General features: G+C 44.2%; 1 protein-coding gene across 1 annotated transcript; it reads right to left on the bottom strand.

Moving 5' to 3' along the window:
• Positions 1-255: 255 nt before the first annotated feature.
• On the bottom strand, positions 256-14,213 carry LOC134167349 (calcium release-activated calcium channel protein 1). The gene is made up of 2 exons (XM_062625929.1): positions 13,979-14,213; positions 256-3,471 (listed from the first exon to the last, which is right to left on the bottom strand). The coding sequence occupies exons 1-2, from the start codon at positions 14,090-14,092 to the stop codon at positions 2,902-2,904; spliced, it is 684 nt and encodes a 227-aa protein (XP_062481913.1). The 5' UTR covers positions 14,093-14,213; the 3' UTR covers positions 256-2,901.
• Positions 14,214-14,794: the final 581 nt, after the last annotated feature.

Raw genomic sequence — 14,794 nt, 5'->3', positions numbered from 1 at the left:
AGGCTGAAATATAACCTACTTGTCTCTTTAAGCACTCAGAGAGTAACAATACAATATGCTTAGTCCCAAGATTTAAGCAGTGCTGACAGGAGGAAGAGCATTTCAAAATGGCTCTGTGAACAGGAAATTTTATCTTCATGTTACGATTAAAATGAGTGAGGAATCCTCAGAAATACACGGGATTAGCACAATACAGCTGAAGAGATAAGGGATATAGAGAAAACAAGTATATTTTAGGCCTCTTGATAACAAATAATCAGCAACAATAGAGTACATTTTATTTCACTGAAGTATTTTATATCTAAATAAGAGATATACAATAACCAATGTTTAAAAGGCTTGAGGTAAATGCATAACACCATTAGTATAAATAAGGGATTAAAAAATTCTAAGTGCACTCAGTGTTTAGATCCATCTGTCCAGGTCTGTTCACTGCCTCTGGCACCCAGTTACAAGACTGTGCCCAAGGTGTAACTTTCACGACCATTTCCACAGGTGGAAAACGAGACGCATACTCAATATCATGGCTTAAAGTGCAGAAAACAGTCAGAAAAGCAGCTGTAGTAACAGCACCATTAGCTCAGAACCTACCAGCTTGAGAAAGTTAAAAAGAAGGTTGTCTCACTAGCTTCTAAGTCTGCAATCCTTATACAAACAAAAACTCCACACACTTCTCTGTCGTTTGGTAAAAGATCCACAAAATAAAGAGAAATTCAGTTACTTATCCACGAGAGCAAGTAATTTTACAAAATAAACTTAGAAAATACATTTTCTGGACTTTCATTCAAAATCACATGGCAACTTTTACATACTCAGTTTATGGACAGAAGAGTAATCGTTAAGTCTGACAGCACCCCTGGCTCTAATGTGCAAGGTTTTCTTCCTTTACTGAGTACTTTTGAGAGTCTTTTTCCCCTAAAGATGAGTATTCCTGTAATGGGAATATGTATTTTGTGCCTGCTACCAAGATTTCACATTTTGGAATGCTGCTTCATGAATGCCTTCACTAACATAATCCTTCCAGTGCTCCATAAATAAGCAGCTGTGGGACTGCAGTCACAATTCTCAACATCAGATTTACATCAGGAACAGAATGTATCTGAAGCACAATGACAGAACTAGGGAAAATCCAGTTTAGCCTGTGTATGCCAAAAGGACTTTGATAGTCTTTAAAAGATAGGAAGTGGAAAGCTCTTTTCTGCCTATGAACCAAGAATGTTGCTGGGGAAAAAAGCCCAGCAGCTTGTGTTTTATAGCTATTTTTCAGAATGCAAACACCACAGGTAGCCTTGTCAACACATTTCACTGTGGTGGTGCTGACATGAAGAATCAGTCCCATGTGCTTCATGAGGCTGCTTCAGTACTCAACGCATTCTGCCACACTAACTCTGTAGTAAACACATCCTACAGTTTGTAAATGCATTGAGATAACCTGAGGCAAGGCTGTGGGTATGTGAGGCCACGTTCAGCCCAGTCACAGTCAGGTACAGCCCCACTGTATTGTCACATTCACTCCTGTCCAATTTCAAAATCCCAGGTTTTTATTCCACAGTGTTAGCTACGAAGGGGAGGTCAAGTTTTGTTCCATTTGACTTGAAATCTGCCTCAATTTGTGTTCAAAAGAACTGCATTCCAAAAATTCCACCTCTAGACATAGCTGGAATTCCTGAAGCAGCCCAGGACAAGTGCTGCAACCCTTCATGGACAAACCTCTTATCTGAGAGACCAAAAGGAAGTTTCTGCTTAAAGAAGAAATAAGAAGCGACACTAGACTCACTGCCAGACTGTGTCTGAAAGCAAACAGCAGTATTAATTACAAATAACCTACTCCCATAAATAAATACACATAGAGGAGTCTTCCAGATCCTTTGGAAGCCAAAACTGTGTAACAAGTTATTAAATACAACACTTCAGCAAGGAGAAGGCTTTTTCTAAACAAGGAAGACCAAGGCATAGCGAATTACTTGGGAATTCAATGCAGAGAAAGCACCGTTTGCTGCTTGTATCTGAGGATTTATTAAAAATACATTTTTAACATAAAAGTATAAAATAATCACTACTTTGGCTTGGAAAAAACACAGCAGTGGTTTTGATTTTCAAGCAATAAAAATTATCCAGTGATAATTTCCATTTAGTTCCTTCTTGTTAAAAAGAGATTCCTAAATGGGAAACAGGCAAATTATCTCTTCAGATAATATGTGCCAACTTGTGAGAACTTTAAAAACAGTTATTGCTTTTATTTTCTTCCAAGGAAGAGTAGAGTCGAGTCTCATTCCTACTCATGTGGCCATACCACATCACAGTAAGACTAGTCATGGGTGTTTAGCAGGTTATACAATGTGAAAAGGCGCTGGAGAAATCAGAGTAACAATTACTTGGCAGCAAAACCTAGTGGGGAAGGTGGTGAAAAGCTTTCACTTCTCCCATCTGTTAGGCCTTCTAGAGAGAACAGCACTAGCACTGAAACCAAGTGCTAATTGCTGCATATCCCAAGTAATTTGTTATCATGCCATGCAATATGGATGGGACAAGCAGTATCTTCTAAATGCCAACATCAAATACAGAGAGGAGGGAAAAAAGGAAGCTTCTCTATCCATCCCTAACAAACATCCTCATTTACGATGTTATTTTCCATGTGTTTATACAGCCTCCATCCAGCATTAACAAGAAACAAGTTTTCACAAGAGGAGGGGTGCACACACAGTGTGAGCACACACTACCAACCATACCTTCAAACAGCTAAAGTTTTATGAAAGAAACATTTTTTCCTCCTCTCTCAAGGGTCAGAACAACATTTATAATCTCTCTTTAAATGGTAATCAACAGTTTGACCAGGTCATCCGCAGGGGAGCCAACAGAACAAGGCAGAAGCAGAAGAGTGGGTTTATTTTAAGTACAGGTTTACGCAAAATGGGTAACTGCTGAGGAGATGGTGTCACCTCTGTGATCCAGCTGATCCTGGAGCCGTGCAAATTCAGCAAGTTCATTCAGTTCTTGAAATTGCCTGTCTGTTTTATGGCTCACCAGTGACCTGTAGAAGTGCACTGCAAACACGATGAAAATCAGTCCAAAGGGAACCATAATAGACGTTGATGCAATGGCTGCTGCCTGTCCCGATGTGATGGTAGTAGTACTGTTGCTCTGGAGTGGATTGTCAGTTTTCTTCTTTAAAGGAAGAAACTTCACCCAGCACAGTAACACCACCTCTGCAAGAAAGAGCAAAGTCCCAATGACAGTTGAAAATGCCCATGCCAGCTCGATGTGCCGATGCATACGCTCGTGAGGAGATTCCTTTACGGAGTTGAGATTATGCACGTTGCTAACAGCCTCTATGTTCGGAAGAATGCAGGTACTTATCATGAGTGCAAAAAGGTGAACTGCAACAAGAACAGTAGTACAGGCACTGAAGGCTATCAAGAGACCTTGAGGGTAGTCATGTTCTGCATCTAGCTGAACTTCTACCATAGCCACCTGAAAAGGAAAGATGAGAGATGCATTTACATATAGTTTCACTACAGAGTATTTAAATTTAAAAGTTCCAGAGGATCATCTGATCCAAACAAAATAACAGTCTGCATTTAAATTTCTCTTCATGTCAATCTGCACCCTTTTAATTACCTCCACATTTAGGTCTGAGCTATGAAGCACAGGCCAGTCTTTTCATACTTACTGTTCTGTTGTAGAGCAAGCCATCAATATGCATAAAAGCTATTAACAGCACAACCACTTTGCCACCTCCAGCTTACCCCGGCAAAACAGCTGAACTTTGTGATAGACATACTCAGACACTAAAGGTGAAACTTCCTATCTAGAACATGAAAGCCTGCAACAGCAGCAGACTGCCTGTCACAGTCTTGGTGGTCCTTTCTCCTTGGATATTTGTTTTAAAGTTCGGAAGAGCAGGAGCCTTTCAGTAGAAAGAATACCTTTCCATGGGGCTCTCAGCTATAGTCTTTCAACTCAAAATAAGTATTTAAGCAGACTCTAGAACACAGATTTGAAATGGTCTCCACAGCATCAAACAGGCCTGTCAGAGGCTGAAGGAAAGACAAAAAGTCTCCCAGAGCAGGTAATACAGACATCACTAGCTACTCACTTTGGAAGCTGCATTTAGCCTCCTCTTTAGGCAAGAAGAGCTATCTCATGAAGATGCTCCAAGGTCCAGCCCTCCACTATTGTATGGATCCATGCCCTTTTATAAACTTAGATATCCAAACATGCCTATGCTTAAGGAGCAGAAATTAGCATTAAGTAACAGCATTAGGAAGCTCAAACTCAGCTCAAAGGTTTTTTAATAAAGAAAATAAGTTAGAATGCCTTTTAAAACTGTCAGGTGGTTTTACACACATGCAATTGATGAGTCCCAGCAGCTCTCCTAAAAAATAACCTTGCCTGATAAACCTGCCTCCCAGACAAAGCACAGTCCCAAATGGGGGATAATGCAACAATGTCTCTATGTTGAGTGCTCTTTCTCAAGCGATCTTATTAAATAAATAGACAAAAATATGCTTAAAATGCAGAGGCAAAAGAAAATATCTAACAGCAATCTTAAATATAAACACACATACACAATGCAAGGGAGATGTGGAGGCTGCTGTTGAGCCAAGTTCAGGCTGATTCACACCAGCCCTTTCTTCAACAAAGGATCAAGACCACTCAATCTTTCGTTGAAATAATACGACTTGCTAGCCCAGCAAAAGCTAACCTGGGTTTAAAAGTGGTGATCTGCTAGCTGAGCTGCTTCTGCAGTGCCTCTGGTGAACACAAAGCTGGCACAGGCCCATGTAACTGAAGCAGCAGCAGTTGTACCAGGACCTCACTCTTAGTAGCACTAAGCAATGAACCCAGTTCTTCTGTAACATACCAGTTCACCCTCAAAAAGACCGTGAAACAAGTTCATACAACACAGTGCCTGAAATAAATCGGCTCTTTTGAGTCCCACCAATACAGGTTTAACCATTACCACATGCCATTAGCAATGGTTTAGGCAGTTCTCAGCCTGCAGCACACATTTCAAACACCTAATTCTCATCAAACTGCTATGAAGAAACTTTGATGAAGCACAGGTAATAGGGATGCAGGGAGACATGGCAACTAGGATTCAAAGACAACTGCAAACACATCCAAACCTCACTATGTTGCAAGAGCTGAATCAAGCTACACCTAGCCTGGGGTCCCACCTTCTGTTTTCAGAACCAGCATGTTCCAGGACACCAGAACTCTGCTAATGCACCAAACATTAAGCCAACTGAGGGTTTTGCTCAGACATGTTCCGACGGGCATTCAGGGCCATTTGCCAATATTTTAATTCCTTTCTTGAAAGCTTTTATCGTCACAAGCCTGAGCACCCAGGCAGCTACCAGCTTCCAAGTGTTCCAAGAAGCTCACCAAGAAATTACATTAACGCAGATGCAATTATTGCTCAAAGGTTTAAAAACACCATTTCTCAGCCGTTGGAAACTTCACATCTGAGAGGACGAACACTCAGTCCTCAGGTCTCTCATCTCTTTCTAAGTCCCAGCATACTCATGGGATGTTGGGCTTCCCATGTTTTTCACAGAACTGCAACCCTTCAGCACCGAGAAGTCATTTTCTTCCTGAAAGAATGCTCTTGTATGAATGCATCTTTTCTGATGTCTAGACTCAAAACCATCAAGCATGGCAAGACATTCTAATCCTTTATCCTAATACTCATTATATTAACATAGCCATGACACTAAGGAGCTTCTTAAGATGAAGACTTCCTTTTAAGAACTGATGTATTTAATTCGCCAAATACTGAAGACATTTTCTATTTCCATTAATCAATGTCTCCATGTAATAATGATATCAAGCATCTGAATTGGAACTTAGACTCTCTTAATTGCAATGTACCAGCTGTCCTGGAGCTACTGTTCTCATTTCAGAACATCAAGAAGAAATCTTTTTTCTTCCTTTTCTCAGCCTAGCCTGAGCTGAAAAGAAATGCTAAATAATGACATTACATCTAAATGTACCTATTTCTGATTTGGCTATAATGACATGCATGATCAAAACAAATCCTGTAAGAGACTAGCTTAATTTAAGCAGCTTTCAGATACTCAGCTCTATGCCTAGATAACCACCGACAGAATCATAGGGACAACTAATAAAAGGAGATGCCCATAGCAGGAATCCAAGTTTTCCTAGGATAAGACAACTTCATATTAATATTGTTGGGTGCTTCCCTAAAACAGTGACCCCAGAAGTAGCTACAACCATTAAATATTAATGAGATATCTTAAACCCAAGTTTACAGGCCTCAGTTTCTATGGCTGACCAATACATTAACACAGACCTGCTTTGCACAGGAAGTTCATTATGCAGGTAGGTCCCAAATAATCTCTCAAAAGAAAATGCACTTAAGTTGTAACTGACACTGGTGGTAGAAACACCTTAAAAGCAGGAGCAGGGAAGCAAGAAAACACTTCTCTTTCCCATTCATTCAGCCTCTTTGTGCTCATGCCTAGCAGAGTAACTCCAGCTTGACCCGTAAGTGAAAAAACAGTTCATGTTTTCTGTCAAGGAAGCTAATTTGGGAACCCGTTTCACTATAAACTAGCAGAAAACCTGCCAGCTCTTTTCAATTGCAAGCCTCTGTTCTTTACTTCCTGGGCCAAGCTTGAGCCAGGCACCTAAACAAAAAGCTCCATTTTTCAGTAGGAGGCCCCGTGCCTGTTTTCAAACAGCGATGCAAAGCATCGGAAGTTCTCTCCTTTGCTCATACTGTAATTCCAAAGTGCACAGATCACAACTGCTCTTTTAAGGTAACACTTGGGAAAACAGGGTCCCAGTGAGGTAATCTGATACGATTCAAACCCATACAGAGTCTGAACTCACAGGTACATCCTCATGTTCTATGCAGAAGGATGTTTGCCTGTGCCCTCTATTAGGTTTCTCTGCTGGTTCAGAAGACAGGCCCCTCAGGGCAGGAACTGTCACTGATGTCTGCACAGTATCCAGTGTGACATGGCTCAGCACCTTCTCCCTCACCACTTTCAAAGCTTCTTTGAACACATGCCACACGATTTCTACTCTGCAAGCATCCTGCCTCGCTGCATAACCACAGAATAATGTAGGCTGGAAGACACCTCAAGAGGTCACCTGGTTCTAATGCCTGGCTCAAAGAGCTAACTTTAACTTCAGATCATCCTACAGGTATGACTGACAGATTTACTACAGCTCTTGACAAAGTTGGGAAACTGAAATACAGCTTCTTGACAAAACTAAAGGGCTCTTAAGACATTAGGATGCAATACTGGAGTTCTTATAACCATAAGGAAGGTGGGCATTCAGATGTTGTCAGAAAATAACTGAACTTGGGCACACCACCATATTAAGGCTGACAGCCCTGGATTTCAGAGTCATAGCAGCCCGAATACTAGCACATTGCATGAAATTCAACAGCTTGCCCTCTAGAAGAATCAGCATCTCAATTTTATTTAAGGTGTTCATATCCTGAAATAAATTCCTTTCACTTGTTTATAATGCTTCCATGCCTTACTAATGGGGGGGAGGCTTAAATAAAGCTCCTGCTTTTAAATGCAAATCAAAGTCCTGCATGCTCTGAAGGTTTCTGTCCATGCAAGAGCACTTACACAGTGCTGCTGACAAATACCGACTCCACCATTTTGCAGGAGCTGTGATACACTAATAAAGCAATTTTCACCAGCAATAACAATTAATGTAAAGAACCTGTCAATACAGAGCTGTAAATGAAGCTCATATTGCTACTGAAATGCAGGATAAGCAACTGTCCTGGTTTGGCACTTGTTTTTACCACAGCAGCAGGACTGTTGAATTTGATGACTTGCTTCATTATTCCCCAGTTTTATAAAGCTACTAGGCAGGATGTTGGTTTCACTTAGATTGGTTTTAATTCCAGCATAATGCAAGCTTCACATTCATGTTTCAAGATAGGTGTTTGTGAAGTAAGAAGTATCCAGGGAAATAAAAACATGACAGACAGAGAAGAAGAAAAACAAGAGGAAGACCTGCAGCAAGAGCCACCCATGTAGCAGGTCACACTGACACTCAAGACGTTCAACACAGGAACAAAGGTAACTGCTCTCTGTTATCATGTGCAATGGCAACAGCAGTAAATAGAGTATCCGAGGGCTTTCTGACTTAATCACAGGCTTGCATCTTTTTCAGAATCAGTAGCCACTGCTGTAGAGAAAGGGAAATAAAATACCTTAACTCAAATCTGTATTATCTATGAGCTATTTATAGATTACTTCCTCTCCTCCCCTTCCCCACAGAGATGACTCTCAGCCCTGGTCAGCAGGAATGTAACACGTGCTGGAAGCTGTGCTGTAACTGCCTCACTATCTCTCAGGGTATCAAATACAAGCATTAGCGTACAGCTGCGAGTCATGGCTGAGTTCAGCATGCCGTGAACAGAGAGCTTCAAATCAGGCAGTCACAGCTAATTCAGACTCCTCACTGCTAGTTACAGCTCTGAAAAGCATGTGTGGCCAATTTTCCACATTCTGTAACCAGAGGCTGCACTCAACAATTAACCAATGGCCCTGTGATGGGATGGCTGTAGATTTGTGTCCCATACCCCACAAGATGCTATCTGACCAGCCTAAAGCTCCAATTACAAGTGCTCTCCTATCCTTGGTATCTGACTGATTCAGACAAGAATCACAGAGCAAGAAACCCATCTCATTAAAAGTGACCAGGTTTAAATATAGACAATGTCATAATGATCTATTTAATGGAATACTTTGAGGAACAGTAGCTCTTGGTATGATCCCATTCTTACTACATCTACTACTCATGTAGTTAGAAGCCTCATAGGTTGTAACAAGCAAACGGCTTTGGAAAGGGAGTCAATGTCAACTTCAAACATGTGTCTTAAAGCCACTAACCACCTCTTCACGATCACAAGTTTAGAGTTATCTGTATACCCTTGCAAAATTATTCTCCTCTTCCCTGGCCACAAGTACCATTCCTAAATAGGAAATGAAGAGGACAAGATGATTTTTATACAGCCTAGTGTCAGGAATGGCTTAAAAGCAAGCTGTGTTGATGCAACATCACAGCTGCATTTTGTAAGGGTTTATCCACACAGTAGGAGGATGTGAATCTCACCTGGGGAAATGTATCAGTGCCACACCACCTTCACCTTGTGGACCAACACACACCGAGGTAGAATTGTGCATGGTAACCACTGAAATATTTCAATCAACACCTACCTGCAGAAATATTTTACTACCTTCACTTGCTGCAGCTAAGCTAAGTTTTGACTACATCTACCTACCCATATAGTTACATGTGCAAGTGGCTCTTAGCACATGCTACTCTTAGGGAGAAAAAAAGCCCCAAGCACACAGAAGTTGTTTCTCCAAGTCCTCAGGTTCACATCACAAGTTATTTTCAGTAACAAATTCCCTCTTCTGCCCCATTGCTTGTGTCTGTGTGTGGGACCACAGACCAAAGCTGAGAACCAGACTGGTGTCACAGCACTGTCTCCTCAGCCTCTGAGCTGGTCGGTCGGTCTCCGTTTTCCTGACAGCACTATTCATTCCCAGAGGCAGAGGAGCAGAGCCAGGCTCTCACAGTGCCTGCACCATTCATTATGGGTTATAAACAACTCAGAAAGACTCTGTATGAGCCAGAATCAGTCACTGAAAATTGAATACAAACACAGGATTTAATTTTATTTTGCTACTAAGCATGAAAAGACAATACCCACATAATAAGAGTAAATGCATTTTGAGAAGGTAGTATCTCTACACAGTGTTAACTCTATTCAGTAAGTATGAGGTCAGATAAGACAGCACAGCAGGGAGAAGAAAGAGCAGCTCAGTATCACCTTTACATCTTCTACTCACAGCTGGTGTAAGACAGAACAATGAGAGACCCAAGTACTCCACACTGCCTGAGACACGGATGTTCAAAGAAGCAACAAAACACTGCTTTCATGACTGGAAGAGGAGAACCCTTTTATATGGGGAAAGATTCTTCAGCACACAGTTCTAACCTGTAAGTAAAATAGTGATACAAAACACAGAGTAGCAGCAAAAGCCATGGAACTGGGCCTGTAACACTTTCTTGCAGGTTACAGTATGCCACTGTTCTGTGTTATTCTAACAGCAATCCAGTTAAATACAGCAAAAAGCCCCTATAGAAAAGAGACTGGTTTTGTACTTGTAACCAGAGTAACCTTTACTAGACCTAAGGACTAACCTAGGACTAAGCTGCCTTAAGTACCTGTACGGCAGCGACAGCAGCAGAGCTCAAGTCCTACCATCAACTGTTATGGAAATGAGTTGCATAAATATTTATCAGTGCAGTCAGTCTTTACAAAAGCTGACTCCAGCTGTCTTCAGAAGACCATATTGGCTATATTTCAAAGGCAGGAGTTGATAGTTCTTTGATGATGTTCAATACTTGAAGCATATATCACAATCTAGACAACAGCCTAGCCAGCTTGCCTTGTTAGAGGTATTTAAAAGAAAACTGCGCTGTCTGGTACATAATATCTTCTAAATCCTAAACATACAGAAACCAACCACAACATGTAATTTAGACCCCTAGTTTAGGCTCAAGTATTTCCACAAAGCTGTTAAGTGGTGGAGGGAGAAGGTGTTTTACAGTTTGATGACTGTTGCAATTTAACAACTTCCCTATGTTTGTGACTCCAGTATCATGACATTGTCATACTACTGCATGATGGTGACCTGGTGACAAAATGATGCTAACAGGTCAGCTTAATAGTTCAAACAAAAATAACCTGCCAACAGCCTGTCTATACTGGAGCTCTTAATACTGCTGCTGGTAGTGTGAATGAGCTAGTGCTTGTTGTATTGGATCCAATCTGCAAAGTATTTCCAGCATTCAGATAAACTGGATTAAGAAATAAAACCAGATATAGAAGGGGGAACATAATCACACCTCAATACCTGGGCTGTAACACAAAAGTGGGAAGTACTTGATGCCTCCACTAGCATAGAAGGAATCCTTATTCTTTCATGGATTACACACACCTCACAAATTACATTTTCTTTCTTTACCTCTAGCAATTTGGGGCACTGGTATTAACTGGTGGCACTGTAGACTGGAAAACTGCACTAAATGCAAGGTTATAAGCTTCACAGATTTCCTCTTGGGCATATGGCACTAGGTGATAGCATCCATGGAAACCTGCACAAAGTTAGTGCTTGGTTTACTCGCAAGAGTTTAGCTCCAACATCAGTTTACAATCATCAGACTCTAGAACTGTTTCTGAAGCTAACACACGGTGGCAAATAGTGATGTACAGCTCAAAACCAAAACTAACTGTAAACCAGGCTTTTAATCAATCTTCTCTGTGGAAACATAACATTTGAGTTTGAAACCTGGCTGAGCGTTTCATACTCTACACATCACTGACCCAGGCAGCCTCTCAACTCTGACATGCATCATTTAACCGGGGTATGTGTAACCAATCTTGAGGGAATAAGCATTGCAAAATGGCTGCAGTTACACACAAAATTAGTCCAAAATAAAGGAAGAGTTTAGTGGGGATAAGCTTCCCTCTAGCTAGAAGGATGCAAGTACTGTTTAACTAAAAGCAAGGATCAATGGGGCTGGCGTAGATACACTCCTAACAATTCCCATCAATTTGCTGGGTTGTCCTGGATGTGTCATTTAAGCTCTTTCTTCCTCAGGTCTATAGGGAAAACAGAGGAACAATCACAGTGAAGTGCTGTTGTAAGCTTGAGATCCAAAACTAGACTGTACTTTTGTTCAAATATCAGGTGCCAAGGAATCTGCTGCATTTAGTAAACAATGCAGAGGCGTGACAGCAGAAGGCGGCCCTGCCTCTCAAGGCACAAGAACTTCAAAAGATAAGCAAAGTTAGTACAAAGAAACCTAAAAATACCTGACAGTTAAAGCCAGCTCTTCTGAAAATAGATTAGAAAGTCACAGCAAACCCAGCGAGGTTACAAGCTGATTTCCAGGGTGATCTTGTTAAAGGAAGAAAAGTGGAACTTTTGAGAGGGGCAACTTCCAGAAAATTAAAATCACTGAATGTTCACATGTAACATTCCTGGCAACTGGAGATTGTGTTAATTGGAACAAAGAGGCTTTTTCCTGGAAGACCCTAAGCACCATAAATTCAAAAGCGGCAGTTTTCATCTGTGGGACACTGAATGCCTACAACTCTTCTAGAGAATCAGAAAGAAAGAGAAGCCTCACCTCATACATCCATGGGATTTTGAGAATCCACACAGCACATATTTAGAGAAAAGCCAGAGGGATTTAAGACATTAAATATGACTTTTAAATAACAGTATTTTTATTAAAGGAGATGCAATTTGCAGATAACAACAAACCACACGGTTATTTCCCGTGTTGTCTCAATGTAAAAGCCTGACTCAAGAAACCACCCTGACAAACTGCTCTGACACAGGGAAACGGGTGCACCAAAAGGAAACCTCGGGAGCAGCAGCGGAGTCCGAGCTCCCAGCCTGGTGCATGTCACCCAAGGAGAACCAACTCAAACATGCCGCTGCACTAACACAGTCGCCTGTCAGTCAAACCAACAGCAGTCCACCACCACCCCTGAGGAGCTGGAGTCTGTTTTTAGCTATTGAAGGAGAACAGTGACATTTACTTGACCGTCAGAAGGCTGCTGCAGACCGGCTGCTATGTTTGCGAACAGCATCCTCTAATTAGAACAATGGCTCTTAAAGGGGAATATATATTACGGCTGAAAATATATTGGTAAAAGCAGAGCAAAAGTCAGAGCTGTACAGATCGGTAATGACAACTGTGAAGCATTTCAGACAGATGATAAAGGGGCTGATGGCAGAGTTAGCAGCTTAGTACGTTAGGGAGGATGGACATAAAATAGAACCAGAAAATGGTCTAGGTTGGAAGGGACCTTAAAGCTCACCCAGTTCCAAACACCTGCCGCGGGCAGGGTCACCTTCCACTAGAGCAGCTTGCTCCAAGCCCCTGTGTCCAACCTGGCCTTGAACACTGCCAGGGATGGGGCAGCCACAGCTTCTCTGGGCACCCTGTGCCAGCGCCTCAGCACCCTCACAGGGAAGAGCTTCTGCCTAAGAGCTCATCTCAATCAGTTCAAAGCCATTTCCCCTTGTCCTATAGGATCAAGCCTTTAAGTAACCATATTTCAATCTATACTGAGTGCTTATTTTAGACAATAAGGACTGCTAGTCGTTTCTATACCAAACACGAAAGCAAAACCATAGTAAAAAAAAAAAAGACGTTTCTAAAACATGCACAAAACTCTAAACTAAGCAACACCGAAGATTCAGGGATAGCTCCAGTGCAACACCTGCCTTTGGCTCCGTTCGCACAGCGGCTGCGGTGCGGAAGAGGAACGGGAGCGGCAGAGCCCGGGCAGCGCTGTGGAACCCGCTGTGCTCCAGACACCAGAGTGCGAAGTGAAGCACGGAAACAAGGGGCTGCCTTGGCATTCCCGAACCCTGCGAGCGGGAGGAGCACCTCGCTAAGCACGGCTCCCGCAGCGAGCATCCTCCGCGGGAGGAATTAAGCATTAAACCCCTGCAGGTAACCGGAGATAACAGCTCTGAAGCAGCTTCTAACTCGTGTCATGACAGCTCTCCATGGACAACGAGCTACCGCGCAGCACCAGAGCACCCGCCCGGCCCCGCTGCTCCCGGAGCGGCCCTAGGCCTCCGCCGGCCTGACCGCGCCCGGGTGCGCTGACCCCGCTGCCCGGAGGGCTGGAGACGGGGCAAAAGGCGGCAGGGCCCGCCCCGGGGTGCCACACACCGCCACAGGGACAGTGCCCGCCCCGTCCCGCTGCAGCCACCGACTGAGGGGAAAGCAGCGAAGTCTCCGGTAAGCAAACGGGGAAGTAGCGGCTCTGCTCCCCGCTCCCCACACCCGGCTCCCTGCCGCCAGGGACGCCGCGAGCCGCCTGCCAGCCCCCCCTTAACTCCCGCCCGCCCGCTGAGCGAGGCCGGCCGCTCACCATGGCGAAGCCGGAGAGCAGCGCGGAGGTGCGACTGGAAGCTTTCAGCTTGGCGCGGCTCAGGTAGAGCTTCCGCCAGGACAGCGCCTGCATCGAGTGCTCGTTCAGGCTCATGGGCTCGGGGCGGCGGAGCACAACGGAGCGGGAGGCACAGACAGCGGCAGCGACGGCTCCTTCCGCCGGCGGAGCGAGGACACCCGCTGCGCTAACACCGCATGGGCCCGGCCGCCGCTGCTGCCGGGGCTGGGGCCGCGCCTGCCGCCGCGCCACTCCGGGCCTGCGCGCCGGGGCCCGCCCGCCGCCTCCTGATTGGGCAGCGCGGCGCGGGCCTTCCCCTCCGCGGCCGCTTCCCGGCGGCCCTCAGAACGAGGCAGCCCGAGCGTCGCGCCCCAGAGGCCGCTTCCCGCTGCCGCCCTCAGCGGGGCTCTGAGGGGCCGAGTCCCGCTGCGGGGCCTGGCCGGAGCCCGCGGAGGGTGAGCGGCCCCAGCGTGCAGCGCAGGTGACAGGAGCCTGCGGTCTCAGGCACTTTGTGCTCCGATGACCGGCGGTAGGTGCCCCGCAGCTCTGTGGGGAAAGGGTCGGGCTGTTCCCCCTGTGGCAGCCCCTCACAACACAGCCACAGCTTTCTCAGCTGGCTCCCCTCCTAGAAAGCTTGAGAGTTTAATCGACATCTGTCCTGTGGATCTGAACCTGAGAGCAGCCACCCTCGATTCCAGTTAAAATCGATAACCCTCTGCCACGTACTCAACCGTTTTATAGAGGTTTTATGGGCCCAGAGCTCCTAATAAACCCGGTTTTTATCAGCACACAGCTGAT

This window comes from Pezoporus occidentalis, unplaced genomic scaffold (genome assembly GCF_034315485.1).
Source record: "Pezoporus occidentalis ecotype Australia unplaced genomic scaffold, CSIRO_AGI_Poc_V1 ctg284, whole genome shotgun sequence".
Taxonomy (NCBI): domain Eukaryota; kingdom Metazoa; phylum Chordata; class Aves; order Psittaciformes; family Psittacidae; genus Pezoporus; species Pezoporus occidentalis.
Note: the sequence above shows the minus strand (reverse complement) of the source record. Positions and strands in the feature narration are given on the sequence as shown.